General features: G+C 38.9%; 1 protein-coding gene across 5 annotated transcripts in view; it reads right to left on the reverse strand.

The window, feature by feature from the left end:
• Nucleotides 1–15,787, reverse strand: part of LOC135710128 (low-density lipoprotein receptor-like) — an 852,116-nt gene that overhangs the window by 23,130 nt on the left and 813,199 nt on the right. For all 5 annotated transcript variants that reach the window (XM_065232620.1, XM_065232617.1, XM_065232616.1 and 2 more), the window contains 2 exons: nucleotides 10,212–10,333; nucleotides 9,994–10,143 (listed from right to left, as the gene is read on the reverse strand). In XM_065232620.1, coding sequence (XP_065088692.1) covers nucleotides 9,994–10,143; nucleotides 10,212–10,333 — 272 coding nt within the window. The remainder of the gene's footprint in view (nucleotides 1–9,993; nucleotides 10,144–10,211; nucleotides 10,334–15,787) is intronic.

Here is a 15,787-nt window from a genome sequence, read left to right on the forward strand (position 1 = left end):
AGGTTGCTTTGTTACCATGCATTGCATGTTGGGCACCTCTAGTTGCTCAGAGTTGCTCAACATTAACTCAAATATTACTCATGATCAAAAGCTGTCTTGCCCCCAGGTTACATTTCTCCAGTTCGAACGAAATCTCGAACCTTCCTTTTGATGGAGCCCATCAGCGCTCGCACAGTGGAAACGGACACGGAATTAGCGCATTTCTTCCATTTTGCCCGCATTTGCTGGATGTCCTTGACTGCCCCGCCGCTTCGTCGACATCACTGCTTTGAAATTGCCCAGTATTTTTCGATTGGTCGAAATTCCGGGCAATTCGGAGGGGACAAAATCGATCTTCTTGGCAGCTTACCACTCCAGAACCACCTTAGAGTTGTGGCAGCTGGCCAAATCGGGCCAGAAGATGACTTCGACCCTATGCTTGCCGATGAACCAATACACGCTTTTTCAGGCATTCTTCGATGTAAACTTGGGATGTCATCGTCGAATCACAACTGCAAATCGCTTGCCAAATCATGGCCTTCTTTGCGAACTTGTCGGCAAACATCCCGGCACATCACCAAGTCCAGTCGCGATGTAAAACTTTTGACCGGGAAGCTGCCTAAAATCGAGTTTGACGTATATTTCGTCATCGATCAAAGTGCAGCCCTTGTGTTTCGTCAAAACACGGTTGTACAAGAGCCTTTCACGCTTTTTGGCTACGGAATTCTGCTTCATGATGTTTACTGACTTTGTACGAGTTTTATCCTTCCCTGGCAAGGATGTTCCGCACCGTTTGAAAGTTGGCGTTGTACCTTCTGGCCACATCTCGGATCGAAAGATAAATCGTCCAGCTCAAACCTTTGTTAAGAGGTAGGACCATCATCATCTTCATCATCATCATCATCATCATCATCATCATCATCATATATATATTCATAATTCCCTGACGATTCTCCGAATATCCAATAATTCCACGGAACTCCTCGTAAGACGCTGCAAATTTTTTTAATCGAATTGTTTGAAAGTCATCTGATCGTCATCGAAGTACTTGAAACTTCACTGAATATCATGAAACTATCTAAAAATACTGAATATCATGAAACTATCTAAGAAATTTAGATATTTTTAGATAGTTTCATGATATTCAGTGAAGTTTCAAGTACTTCGATGACGATATAAGATCCTTAAAATACTTTCACGTTTGATCTTCTGATCTGACTCAATGTTCTCGAAGCTTCCATGAAGCTCTTTTTGAAGATCTCGGTTCTGCTCTGAAGTAAATGGGATTCTCGCAAACACCTTTAAACTTCTCTAAAATTCTCTGGACTTCTTGAAATATTTTTGAAGTTTTCAAAAATTATCTGAAGGTCTCTGTACTTCCCAGAAATTCTCGGAACATCTTAAAGGTTCTCGATTTTTTTTCAGCACATCATGGAATCATCCTGATTTTTTTCAAAACTCACGCTTATAGATCTTTAAACTGCTCCAAAAGGACTAAAGTTACTGCCCTTAAGATCTCTGAAATTCCTCAAAGATTTCTAGTTCTAGTTCCGAAGCTTCTGGCAGACCATCTGGTGACCATTCGGAGCCAATGATCATCAAACACCATTTTTCCACATCGCATATAAATGCAGAAAAAATAAAGGGTTACTTTGATCAAATTTACCAAGCCGTTCATATTACGGATGTTTCAGATCTTCCGGTGGGCCATCTGGTGGCCACTTAGAAGCAATGACTGACTAATATATTAAAAAAAATCACCATTTTATTACATTCCATATAGTATCAGAACAAATCAAGGACTACTTTGATCAAATGTTCACAACAATCAAGTTTACAGATGTTCCAAATGTTTCTACGGGTCATCTGATGATCACTCGGAGCCAAATCACCATTTTATTTCATTTCATATAGTTGCAGAGAATAATCAAGGCATACTTTGATCAAAAATACATGGACTCAGTATTTAGAACCAAGTTGTGGGTTGGTTTTGTTAAAATATTAATCAGCACTACCCATGATGCCTGTTGCTTCGAGTTTCCAGCATCATCTTGTTCTAGACGACCAATCTGTTCCAACAATTTTCAGTAGACCATCATTCCGAACATTTTTCTACTCACTGTGAAAATTTCAGTCAATTTCACGGTGAAACAAAAAAACATTGCAAACATTGCTATTCGTATGTCGGTTCGTAAAAATGAAAACCGCACCAAGCGCGTTAGGCCCTCCCCAGAAGTAAGGCAGGTGGTGTTCATTTGAAACGTTAATAACTTTTCGGGGTTAGCTCGGATTCACATCCGGTCTTGAGCCAAGATGTTCCCAATACTCCAAAGGTTCTACATTTTGTACACGAAGAAAATCGACCAACTACAGCGCCACCTAGAGCCGCAAATGCCCATACATTTTGTCGATCTTCCCCACACAAACATAAAGTCCTTTGAGCGAGGGGTTCCCGTGAACCAAATGATTTCAAATTTTGGCAGTGTTTCTGACCATCCAAACTACCATTCCAGGGAGTAGCGTTTGAAATCCCAGGATTGACCTGTTTTGAAACAATCTAGTTACCATATATATATATATATATATTTTGCATGGCACCCAAGGACATCTTGAGATACACTCAGGCCTTTGTTTACACGGAGGATATGTACGGTGTAAAAAAAACCCAGTGTTGGCTAAAATCAAGATCAGAAAATCAAAATCAGCAATCTTTCAAGATCAATATCACATAAAATCACAAGCACCAATATCACAAGCCATCATCATCACGAAAATCACACGTGATTTTCGACCAATATCAGCAGGGATTTTCAATTAATCATTTTGACAAACTTCTGCATTCATGTTCCATCAGATGTCACTGCTGTTGTTTGCGGTGACATCTATCGGAATCTACACACAATCTGTTTGCCTATAATTGTTCACAGAGGACACTGCAGTGCAAAACATGTCTGGTACCTCTATATATGCATTTAGATTATTATTCGAAGTCCCTCCAAGGGGTAAGTCACTCATCACATTGTGCCGAAATTAGATTTGGTACAGCTTGGGCACATCCATCGGTACACTTTCGGTACAATCTCGTATGCATTAAGTTGTTTAGTTGAAGATGCTAATTTCAAATAACAGACTGTAGTGGTAATTTTTATACGATAGATGGAGTAGATGAAAGCATAGAGTTGATAGTTCCGTTAGAGTACGGCAGTGTGAAGATTGTATATAGATATTAGACAAGCGAGCTAGGACAACTTTTAAGGAAGGTACAAATCGGTTTTTTCATCTCTCTTTACCAAACTCCCCCTTTGGAGAGGGATGGTGAGGGGTGTCCCCCCCCCCGCCACCACTGGTTGTTGTAAATTAAATTGGAGCACTGCTGGATAACTGTCATTGAAGTTGTTCACAACATTACGTGCTGTTGGGCTGCATATTTAGGAACATCCACTAATTGAATATACCAGAGGAACTCAGACCAGCAGTACACTTATAGATATAAATACGGAATGTAGGTTCTAGAGTGGGTTCAAGAGAGCAGTTATTCAGACCCCATTAGCACCCTTAATTCAAATAACTATGCATTCCACACAAAAAAAAACTACAGAAGTCTATTCATTATCCTCTATAGTCGGTCTCCAACAATGTTTTCCGCCGGTTCCACCTCTTTCCGGCCACTGATGGACAGAGATAGGCTAGATTTCTGGTCTGCCTTTGAGGGCATTATAAAACCCTAAACACAGGACTTTTATCATCCTTTGAACATAAAACACCAATTCCCGCGTCATCCTCAATCCGATTTATCCTTGCGATTTCCAACCAAAACATTCAAGTTGTCAGAAATACCGGGTTGCCGGGATGGGTATTTTACAAACAATCGCAGCTTGCTCTATGACCAGCACAATCGACACACCTGCGGCACACTGACAAAAAAATGACCCAAGATTGGTGTGCGGAGTGACCTACCCCTTGAGTCCCTCCTTTTTTACACATTCTGCACACAAAATAGCTCACCCCTCACAGAATTTCAAGCCGATTTTTATGTATGGGGCGAGGCATAAATTATCTTTTACGCAGAATATGTAAAAAAGGAGGGATTTCAATTGTTAGAGTAAATGCATACATAGAGGTACCAGACATGTTTTGTAGTGACAGATACTCTATTTTATGATCTGTGAAAGGGAAATCACAAATCGAGTATCAACAAAATACTTGGCATGTTGAGGGATTGAGGTCGTGAGAGCAAATTCTCTCTCCCAAATTTGAATTTTTTGGTTCTCTGAGAACTGGTAGTAAAGCAGGTAAAACTGTATGGGGAAAAATCATTTTTAATTAATTGTAGCTTGTTTAACAATAATTTCCGGGAAAAACTGAACTACACAGTCCCTGATTAATTTCTTTAGGTTGTCGTTCACCTTTTTTCACCTGAATATGCACCGAAAGCGAATTATTCCCGCTTATCTAAATTTCTATATGGGGATTTTTATCACTTCCTACCAGCGGAACAGCGCCATCTCTGTGGAAAATGGTCGAACAAAATGATTAATTCTCAAAATCAACTAGCATCAATATCAACGAAGATATATCATCGAAAATCATAGGATTAGAAGATATGTGAAATTCTAGAGTTTGGGGCATTCCGAAATTCAAGTCAACGTTCCGGATGAAATTAAAATGGTGGATTTCAACCCAAGATGGCTCCCACAAATCCAAGATGGTGGACCAAAATCCAATATGGCGGCCCCTGGACAGGGAATATGCATCTAAACCCATGCAATATGGGTATCTACGGAATGCGCTCGATGAGGGGAAGGATGAGGGGAAGTGGAAAATTGACATCCGCCGCCATTTTGAAAACCAAGATGGCGGACCAAAATCCAATATGGCACATATTCCCTGTCCAGGGGCCGCCATATTGGATTTTGGTCCGCCATAATGAATTTCAAAATAGCAGCGGATGTCAATTTTCCACTTCCCCTCATCGAGCCCATTCCGTAGATACCCATATTGCATGCGTTTAGATGAATATTCCCTGTCCGGGGCCGCCATATTAGATTTTGGTCCGCCATCTTGAATTCCAAAATGGTAGTGGATGTCGGTTTTTTACTTTGACTGTTATACCAAGCTATTGATTTTCATTTTGGTTTTTTGTTACCTCAAAATCAGCTAATAGTACGTTCAGACTACAGAGTTATAACATGTTATAGCGCTATCTTGATGGTGGTCTCTGTGTTGCAATTATTTGACAACCGTTATAACATGTTATAACTCTCCAGTCTGAACAAGGCATAAGGTTAAAATCAGCCTTGATATTCTGTTGTGTGATTTTGCTACTCTCAAGATCAGTGAAGATAAAATCAGCCGTGATTTTCTGTTTGTGATTTTGCTGATCTCAAGATCAGCAGTGATTTTCGACCGTTCCTGATTTTGGATTTTCTTGATTTTTTAAAATTGGATTTTGATGCCATTCGTAATTAGACCATGCTTTGGTCCATATAGACATATTTTTAAAATGTCTGTATTTACACCAAAAATTGGGATTTTTTTTAAATGGATAATGTGATTCGAACCAAGTTGGTAGGTTGTGCCGTTATCGAGAAATCGTTACAAACGTAACGTGTCAATTACGACTCAGCCGAACTTGAGTGTATTTAACTTTTTAACATTTTTTGAAAATTTTATTTGAAATTACTAAAACATTTTTTGTATATTTTAACCTTGAAAACATTATTTTTCTCTATAACTTTGTCTCTGTCGTAATTTTAATCAGATATGCCGTTTGCATGCTATTTTCTTTTTAAATTTCAAGGTCTGGTTTGGAAAATTTTACAAGATTCAAAATGACCGAATTATAACAAAAATGTGAATCTTTGCCCATAGCAAACAATTATGCAGAGTTTCATGAAGGTTGAATTTTATTTGTATGGGCCGTGTATAATTCCCAACCCCCCTCCCCCTAGCATGACTACGTAGTTTATAGACAACCCCTGATGAGCCCCCTTAAATATTGTTGAAAATATTGATGTAAATATTCTGTCGTGTAGGGTACACTTAAGCCTTGGTGTTGGTCATGACCGTTGGATTATTTCGGGTTACCCCGCAGCAATCAGGCCGCAACCGCCAACAGTTTCATCACCAAAATGCGTTGCAATGTTTCTGTTTTCGTCCCGTACAAAACATCCGTGAACAACATCGTCGTTGCAGTCAGGGACAGCGTTGCCAGAATGGTTTAAAGCTTATCGGTATCAAAGGTTTTAAAAAATCGGTATTTATCGGTATTTACTATTTTAATTAATTTTATATTTTTGCCGTTTTTGGAAGCGAAAATTTTAAATTTTGGACTATGATCGGAAAATTCCGGAAGAAAACTCCGGGGAATGTTTGAATTAGTTTCTGGAGGAAGCTGAAAACAACATCCAGAGAAAGAAGGAAGAAGCTCTTCTGGAGGAAATTTGAGAAAAGTTCTGAGAGAAGTCGGAAAAACATCCGCGGAACTTCCAAGACATAAATTGAGAAACTTCTGGCGAAAATTTAAAGAAACTTTCAGAAAAAAACGGATTTAACATTCAAAGGAAGGCAGAAAAGTTTCGGAAATCGGAAGCAAATTCCAGAAGTAGCCATTTCCAGGGGCAACCAGAAGAAGCTCGGAAAAACCTTCCAATAGAAGTCAAACAAACAAACAAAAAACAACTGTACAAAATTCCAGAACTAGACGGAAGGAATTTCTGGGAAAAGTTTAATTGAACTTCCTGGAGAAGACGAAAAGAAACTTCCTGTAGACGCTGGCAGAATCTTACTAAAGTAGGTTGGAAAAAAAAATCTGGAGAAAGTCGGAAGCCAGAGCGCTTACGGAACAGTCGAAAGAAACAAGGACATAACTCCGGAAGAAAGAGCTCTAATGGATGTTCTAATGATCCAGAAAATTTTCTAAATGGTCATAAAACATCCCTGAAGACCCCGCAATGCACCTGAAATTTTGGGAGCATTCCTGAAATGTACTTAGGAATATTCCATATTTTATCGGAATTCCTTAAAAGTTCTTGTAATTTACCTTAAGTTAATAGGGCTGATTACGTTAATAGGAAGATTGCGAAATTTCTTATGCGCACCATTTTCTTAAATTTATTGTTACATCAGCATTGAAGTTCTCTGATCTTCCCGATTTTTCTAATTTTTAAAAGTTATCGACACTGCCATTAATAAACACGGAACTTCCCATAAAATGTTCTCACAATGTGCTTACGTTTCTTAAATTTGCATGAGCCCCTCGGAACATTGCTGAAGTTTTCGGAAATTGTCTGAGTTTATCGGAACTCCTTTAAAATTTCAGCGATTTTCTTAAAATTTATTGATCTGTCCAGATGTTCTCGGAGCTTTCTAAAGTTCTATCAATTCTTCTAAAACTAATGAAACTGTCCTGAAAAACATTAAATTTTCCAGAAGTTCTTTGGACTTGTGAAGTTTCCAAAATATTTATAATGTTTCCTTAAGTTCACTGGAGTTCGCTGGACTTTCCTAAAATTTCCGGTCTTTAGAATTTTAACAGAAGTTATTGAAACATTCTTTAATTTATCGAAACTTACTCAAAACTCTGAACTTTTCTGATGTTTCAGAACTTCTTAAAAGTTCCTGCAGCTAGTGTGGATCCACAATCAAAATCTGAAAGCATCTCTGAAGTTCCGGGAAATTTGAAAAAAAAAAACTGGTGGGAGAAGATGGAAGAAATATTCGAGTGAAGGCTGAAGAAGCTTCCAAGGGAAGTTGAAATAAGCTTCCGAGAGGAATCGAAAAATAATCTACGATGTAAGGTGGAAGAAAATCCCAGGGGAAAGTTGGAAGAAAATTCAGGAAATTTAATAATGTATAAAAAGTATTTCCCGTGGAATTACCAGAAAGAGCCATCGACTGTTTATCGATTCATGAGTAGCCTAAAACGATGAGGATATTGAAACATTAATCGAAAGAGTATCCATAAGACTTTAAAATGTCTTTTGATGATTTTAGAATTTTAAAATCTCAAACAAATTAAGATATTCAAAAAGATACAAGTCTCTCACAATAATTTTCTCCGAAATTCGAGCAAGAGCAGGCAATAATCATTTTGATTATTTAAAAAAAATCGGTTTAAATCGGTATAAAACCTCAAAAATCGGTATTCTGAGGAACCTTATCTGTATATCGGTATCTAGTTTGGAAATCGGTATAAATACAGATAAATCGGTATATCTGGCAACGCTGGTCAGAGAAGCCGCATAAGCTGAAGGCCTAATTTTTAAATGTAGATCGACTGTACGTCTTTTCTTTAAATTTTTTAAGAAAATAGTTTGTTAAATTGATTATATTTTTCAAAATTAATCGAATAACCAATCAAGTGCATACCCATTTTTAAAAACGGACCATTTGACAAAAACTAAGTAATATTTCCTCAGTTAGGCTATTTTTTTGTGGTGAACCATAACTGGGTGAAAGTAACTCTGATTTTGAAAAATGCTAGCATTACTCAAAAGGTTTACTCACTTTAGAGTAGTTCCACTTTACCGAAAGAGAGTAGATTTTTACTCACTTTTGGGTAACATTGAACGAGCGTGAACAAACCAACTTGTTGATTGGAGCGAAAGTGAGGATAACAATCTTCGAACTTTAACACTCCGAACACGATGCCGCCGGTAAAATGTGCAACGGCAAACATGCAATGTTTGAAAAATCTTAGCTCAGCCATTTATTGACAAATTTCAAATCTATTGACGCCATTTGTAACTTCATACTTTAAAGATTTATTCGGTATCAATGAGTTTACAATCCATCAATAAATTGCTGAGCAGTGGTTTTTCAAACATTGCTAATTTGCCGTTACACATTTTACCGGAGGCATCGTGTTCGGAGTGTTAAAGTGGGATTACGCAAGTATGCGTGCTATAATTTGACCATATGTCCATATGAATTTGCGTGGATTTGGTTGTGTCAGACGGAGCTGGAGCCGTCAGCCGCTTGCTCTCCTCCACACCGGATTCGTCGGTCGGTAGCACGCACTTGAGGAACATCTCCGAATGATTAGCCCCAACTAATTACACTAACTTTCCTACTACTGAGTCTGCTACTTGTTCACTGCTGCCGTCACCTGAATAAGCCCCACACGGTAACCGCGAAATACCCAATAATGACTACAAAGTAATCATTTTCGAGGAAGACTGGGACTACCCATTAAATGAGTAAACATATTACCCATTTATGAGTATTTGTTACTCAAAAATGAATACTACTTATTTTTGTAGTTGTAATGACTCATAAATGGGTAAAATTTTACTCATTTAATGGGTAGTCCCAGTTTCCCTCGAAAATGCTTACTTTGTAGTCATTATTGGGTATTTTGCGGTTACCGTGCAAGCAGTTTTTCATCTTTTCTCCAATTCCCTCCTCTTTGTCCTTTCCGCAAAAGGCAAACATTTTCATCGCCTACTTAGTGTGTCCGAATATTATACATACCTCATGTGTGAGTTTTCCCTCGCCTACTTCAACCTTTGCATCAAGCAACACATGTGCTCACGCGGCAAAAAAAATTGAGGGTACGCGGAAAAGTTTTTTTCTTTTACTGCTTTAGTTTTTAATTAGATTTTGTATTTACTCTGCTCCCGTTTACTCCAGCAACGGTGTGGTTTGCTTTCAACACAAGGGACGCATGTTGCTTGAATCTTTTTTTTTTCGAAACATAGTAGGCGAGTGTTCCTTTTAATTAGGGCCTCTGTGGCCCCGGATTTTACTGTGTTGCTGAGTTTAAATTTTTTTCCCCGGATTTGGCCGACTACGATCCCCTTGTTGATTGCCGTTAAAAGTGACACAGCGCATTTTGTTTCAGTTATGGGAGTAAAAACGTCCCTCTGTCGTTCTTAAGCTACGGTGCTAGTTTCTGTTTTTAGGTATTAATGCAGCTTTCACTGGGTGTTTTTTGCTCGCTTCCTAATCCTAACTGGTTCGCTGGCTGACTTATCTTATGCTAACCGAGTAATCCTTGGCCAATGCTCTTACCTCTTCGCCGACGGTGCTCGGGTACATGCGGCTGGGCAGGTTCTTCTCCAGGCTGAACTGGTCCTCGGTGGTTTTCCGATAGACCGGATTATCGAAGTTCATCGAGGTGGAATTTCGGTTCACATGGTGCCGGTAGATCAGGTAGGCGGCCTGTGGTAGAAAAAAAAAAAACGAATTAAGAAAAAACCGTTGCCAAGTGCGAATCTCGCAATACTCACACAGAAGAACACGATGACAACGATCGTGATGATCCCGATCGTTATTCCGGCCACCAGCCCGGAATCGTTCTCCAACACGTCCGGTATGATTATGGTTCCGTCGGTACCATTTCGCATGGTAGCTACAAAGTTGTTTTTGAAAAGAAAAACAAAAAGCGAGGAGTAAAAAATTAGATTAATGTTGATTAAATTGCATGGCGTTGTTGTTTGTTCCAACACTGCGAATAACCACCGCCAGCAGCCACACGGGAGAGGTTATGTCGTGGTTTACTTGGGGTGGCTAAACAAACAACGCCATTATCGGGTTGGCTGGGTTTGGTGCCATCTGGGCGGGTTATTATTCTTGATTAAATCCCTCGTCCTTTTAAACCCGGCGGTGGCAGGTTCCAAGCTGACCTTGACGGTTAAAAACGAAACCCTTTCTGGTGGTCGCCGAAATGTGGATAGTTTAAATGATGGAACAAAAATGATAAAACAAATAAATAAAACACTGTTTAATAGACTAACATAAAAGGAAAACAAACGAAACAACTCTGAGAGAGAAACATTTATCAGATTAGCCATGTGTCAACTGCGGATGAACTGTCACTGTGATGATGCTGTATGAACAAATACTGCAATCGATAGCGTAAAACTTTCTCCTCGAAGCTCCGCATCATGCTGGGTTTCAAGCACTCGGTATTTCCCCCTGACCGTGTCTCCGTTTGAAACTGAAAGTTTTGTTCCATCATCATGACGCTGGCTGCTGGTGTGCGGCGGATGTCAACCAAGACCACCACCAGCTTGCCACATGTGTCAAACTCAAACAGAAAAATTCCTTCGTTAACCAACGCATAGTTTTCTCACACGCAGCACTTTTCCACCGAACGAGAGGGGGAGAGAAAGTAGCAGCTGCACAGAACTAGAAAACATGAAAGTTTCTGCACACGACTAATCACAGTTGGCTGGGGTGAGGTGAGGGTGGTGGTCTCTGCTGGATGTGACAGAAAATCCTGGCCAACTGAGAAACGAAACCTGTCAGCGAACAAGTCAAAAGCACACTCACTCACACACACACACATACATTAAGGAGAAAAAGGTGCTCCTGATGAGAGAAGGCCGCACTAGAGGGGCACTCAATACCCAGGATCGGTGCGTCGGACTTAAAATGCAAGCAAACGATGTGGCTGTTTTCCATTAATTTGGTAAATTTTGAACACTTCGAAAATAAATTCAAGAACCACATGTGAAAAGGGCATACAAGTTTTTTTGTTAACAAACCTTTGTAGGCCCTTTTCTCGCCAATCGAGGGTCACTTCGTCTTGTTTCGCCTACTAACGACTCTCTGTTGACAATGTTGGGGAAGCAGCAATACTACATCGACATTTTTCGTCTAGAAACGATTCTCTGATGACTGTGTTTAGGAAGCAGCATATGCATGACGCTTTTGAACAATGCTTAACATTTACCACTTTTTCGATAGTTTCTTGTTGAAAATCAACAGTCGGGAGCATTGTTATCGATGCGTAGAAATATTTTTGATCGATTGGTGGTAAATTTATTGAAATTGGTCCAGGGACAGCTGAGTTATTAACGTTCAAAACCTTTCATAATTTTGTTACATGTTCCATTTTCGGTTTTCACGAAACTACAGAGCACCTAAGTAGTGAAGGGCCGTTTCTCTTCTTTTATCCCACACAAAGCTGCAGTGAAACGGACACAATTTTTTCAGATCACAAAGTGTGGTTGATTGATTGGGATTGATACATTTGGTGGGGAATCCATTTCGATTCATTTCACATTCAGAAGTACACTATTCCACAGGACCTAGGCGAAAATTTGTGGCTTTGTTTCAACATGCAACAATTGCTTTTATTAACAACAATGACATGCGCTGCGCAGGCACAGATATAACTAATACAGTGTTGCCAGTAACTTCTAAGATCCCGATATTGTTTAACCATGGCTGCCAAATAGTACATATGAGTGTGGCTTGGTGTGGCCTACACTGAGGCAAATAGACTTGAGAATTTCATAAGGCTCGGCTTATGAACGACACATATGAATTTCAAAAGCACGAAAATGTTTCGTCTAACATGAGGTAGCTCTTCTACGCCATTAGCCATTCAAATTTCCCAAGCGTTAGCAGACGAGTGGTCCAGTAACAGGACCCGTAATCTAAACGTCCAAGGTTCGGTTCCAGTCTGCTCCATTTTGTGTCGACATTATTTTTCATAAAGCAAATCTTTGAAATGCACACCAATTTTATGTGACTAAAATTCATAAGTGGTTTTTATGAAATTCTTACGTTCTTTTGCCTCACTGTACTGTGTTTTTGGCACACTGTGACCAACCCGTTGAGTTGTATTGAAAATAATGAACGTAATAACGTAACTAAAAATACTTAAAATTTTATTAATGGTTCTGAATATGTAGTTAACGGATTTTAATTACGAAATTACGACAGCAATTAATGGACTTGAAAAGTAGGATGGTATAATTAAAGTTATTAAATCTGTAATTAATGGAATTAATGTCCTTCCTGAGCTCAGCCCGTTAAGACGCAGCTACAAAGCAAGACCATACTGGAGGGGGCTGGGTTCGATTCCCGATCCGGTCTACGACTTTTTCGGGTTTGAACATTTATCGACTTCCCTGGGCATATAAAGTATGATTGTTCTTGCCGCACAATTGGGTTCTTTAAGGTTATTGAGGATAAATGCATATTCGTAATCTGCATTAAAAATGGAACCGAAATCCAAAATTTCATCAATGTTGGTACACTGGAACTATTTTAAATAAATGCGATTACATTAGCAAAAATCACCATCTTAACGCCCCTCGGTGGGACTTTGTACACAGAAAAACAAAACTACCCACCGCTTGAGTTTTTTAAACTCAAATTTGAGTTAATTGACCTCTGCCCGTTTCATTTCCTCTCGCTATTGTTGTCAAAAATAGAACGAAAGATTCGACTCAACCGTCTAGTTCCGTACGAGAAGCCAAAATTGAGTAATATGCGATATACCCAAATTTGAGTTAATTGAACTTAATTTTGGGTAGAAAAAATTGAAAATAACTTAGCGATGGGTAATTTTTTTTGCCGTGCTTAAATGCAAACTACTTTGAGCCGGTTTACCCAAATTTGGCTTATTGTACGGAACATGGGAGATGAGTGAAAAGAACTTAATTTTGGGTTGTTTTGAATTTCTGTGTATGGAAGCATGCTGTCAGTTTGTTAATTTAGTGTCAAACAGTGCAGTTATGATTTTGCTTTAAATGTTGATTTGAGAATCGAAAAAAGTATCGTTGTGCTCAGAAAACGAAGCTTTTTCAGATGATGTATAAAACCGATAAATTTTCCAAATTAAAAAAAAAACACAATTGATACTAATGCAAAAATGGAACAGGCATCGAAAGCTATCAATTAATAACTGTGGAAGTGCATCTAGAACACTAAGTTGAGAGCACACCATAGATTAATATGCGATAAGCAATAAGCTTGAAATGTGAGGAAGAAGAAGACGGATAAGAAGCCTGCGTCGGAATTAAAGGTTATTGCGTGCCGCTCGGCCACAATCTTTTGAGGCTTGAACATAATATGCCGGAATTATTTATTCGTGGCTTTATTGATTAAAGTTAGAGAACTACTTCGGCATAAGAGCCTATTTTCGACATATCGATCAGAAACTCCATATACATTCAACTCTTCATAACTCGGAATTGAAGGGGTCATCGAGTTAAAGAAGTATCGATTTTATCGTCTATAATTTTAAGAATAATACCTAAATACTCCATTTACTAAAATATATGGCTTAATTTACTGATATGAATTCAAAAATGCTTGTAAGATCCATTTATGGAAGTTCTGAGTAATTAATTTATAATATTTAGCCAATATATACACAGCCCTGTTGCGTGCTGCCTACTCTTGAAATTTAATTTTTTCGTTATATCAAAGGTTCTGGTCCGCTTTGAGAATGTCTGTCCATTAGGCCAAATCTCGCGTAACATTTGAAAAGGGTCTAAGTCCAAAATTTGAACAAACCAGAAAATTAATTTAGATTTTTCCACCACCATTCAATTCATATACAGTCGAATTTCGCTCGTTGGGCTATTTTTACGTGGGCTACTTTTTAGTTAGCCACCTAAATCGAAATAAAACGTCATTTCTGACAGTGCTGATTCCTTTTCGAGGGGCTCATGGATGAAAAAATTGGAGTATTTTAGGCATTTATATTGGCCACAATAACAATAGTAACTGTATCTCAGTATACAACATCCAAAATATGCGAAAAGTTTTCAAAAACATATGAAAATCGATAACAATTTTATTTCCTAAATTAATAAGCCTTTTTGTGAATCTTTCAATGGCTGAGCCCTTTTTTGATCCATTGTGTTTGTCAACAGAAATGGTACGCCCTTTGCTAAGCCTTTTCGCAGCGCAAATAAATTCAAAACAAATAATCGGCCTTGCCTCAAGCAGTAGGGCCTATGTTTGGTTTGAAAATTTTCAATCATCGGCCCTTCTACGTCACTGGTTTATCAATGAAATGCGGAACTTTCCTACTCGATTAGTAGCTATCAAGCGGTGCTATAGAATGGTATTAAAACCCGAACGTTTTGGATATAGGCCTATTTCAAATGTTACTCTAGAAATGGTCATTAGCCCAGACTTATACAAATTTGGACGAGCTTCCTTACACAGTTATGTTTTTAAGATATTAAGCACTTAGACATTTGTCCTGACTATTGGGCCGTTTCGGAATCGTATAAATTTCTCCATATCCGGTATATTTTAAAATAAAACTACCTGAGACAAATTGTCTTAATCCAGGGTCATAACATTTTCTAAACATGAAATCTCAAAATTTATTAATTTATTAAATTTTACCAAGTCAACGGCAGTGGTCACTCTACACACTCATGAGGCGTCAACTTGTTTCTCAGTGTGCTGGCAACACCGACGAACTGACATGCCACAGGAATATTTCATTTGTCCATAATTCGATTTGTCAAACAAGCGATTCGAACTTTCAAAAGGGCGATCAGATCTGTCAGACGAGGTGAGACGCAAACCAAGGCAAGGACGTGGGTTCACGTCCTTGCTCATGATACGACGCTAGCGGATGAGTAGATGGCGGTAGTGTTGACATATTTTAGATATGGCGTCTTGGGCATGAATTTTAATGTCGCTTATATGAGCTGTCACGTCTGTTCGTCGGTGCTGGCAGTGCTGAGAGTCATCGAACTGACATTGTTTGCTTGTGAATAATGGCATATTTGGCAACGCAGTTAATTTGACAGTTCAAATGTTTTGTTTTAAAGCAACAATACAAGTAGCAGTGGAATCCGAACCAAGAGGCGATGATCCAGAGGCACTTCAGTAGGACAGTAGGAAGATGATGATCAAGTTCCTCCGACCGCTCAACAAAGACAACATCGAAACGCACCTGATGGCATTCAAAATGTACAGGTGATGCAAAATATCATGACACTCACGTGACACTCGTCTTCGCATTAACCGACTATCGGTGACAAAACGTTTTGTCACGCAGTGAGAGGAAGAGCCATGGCAAACAACAATCACCAGTAAT

The sequence above is a fragment of the Ochlerotatus camptorhynchus genome, unplaced genomic scaffold (assembly GCF_037179485.1).
Source record: "Ochlerotatus camptorhynchus isolate MF236.1 unplaced genomic scaffold, CSIRO-AGI_Acam_v1.1 ptg000370l, whole genome shotgun sequence".
Lineage (NCBI taxonomy): Eukaryota > Metazoa > Arthropoda > Insecta > Diptera > Culicidae > Ochlerotatus > Ochlerotatus camptorhynchus.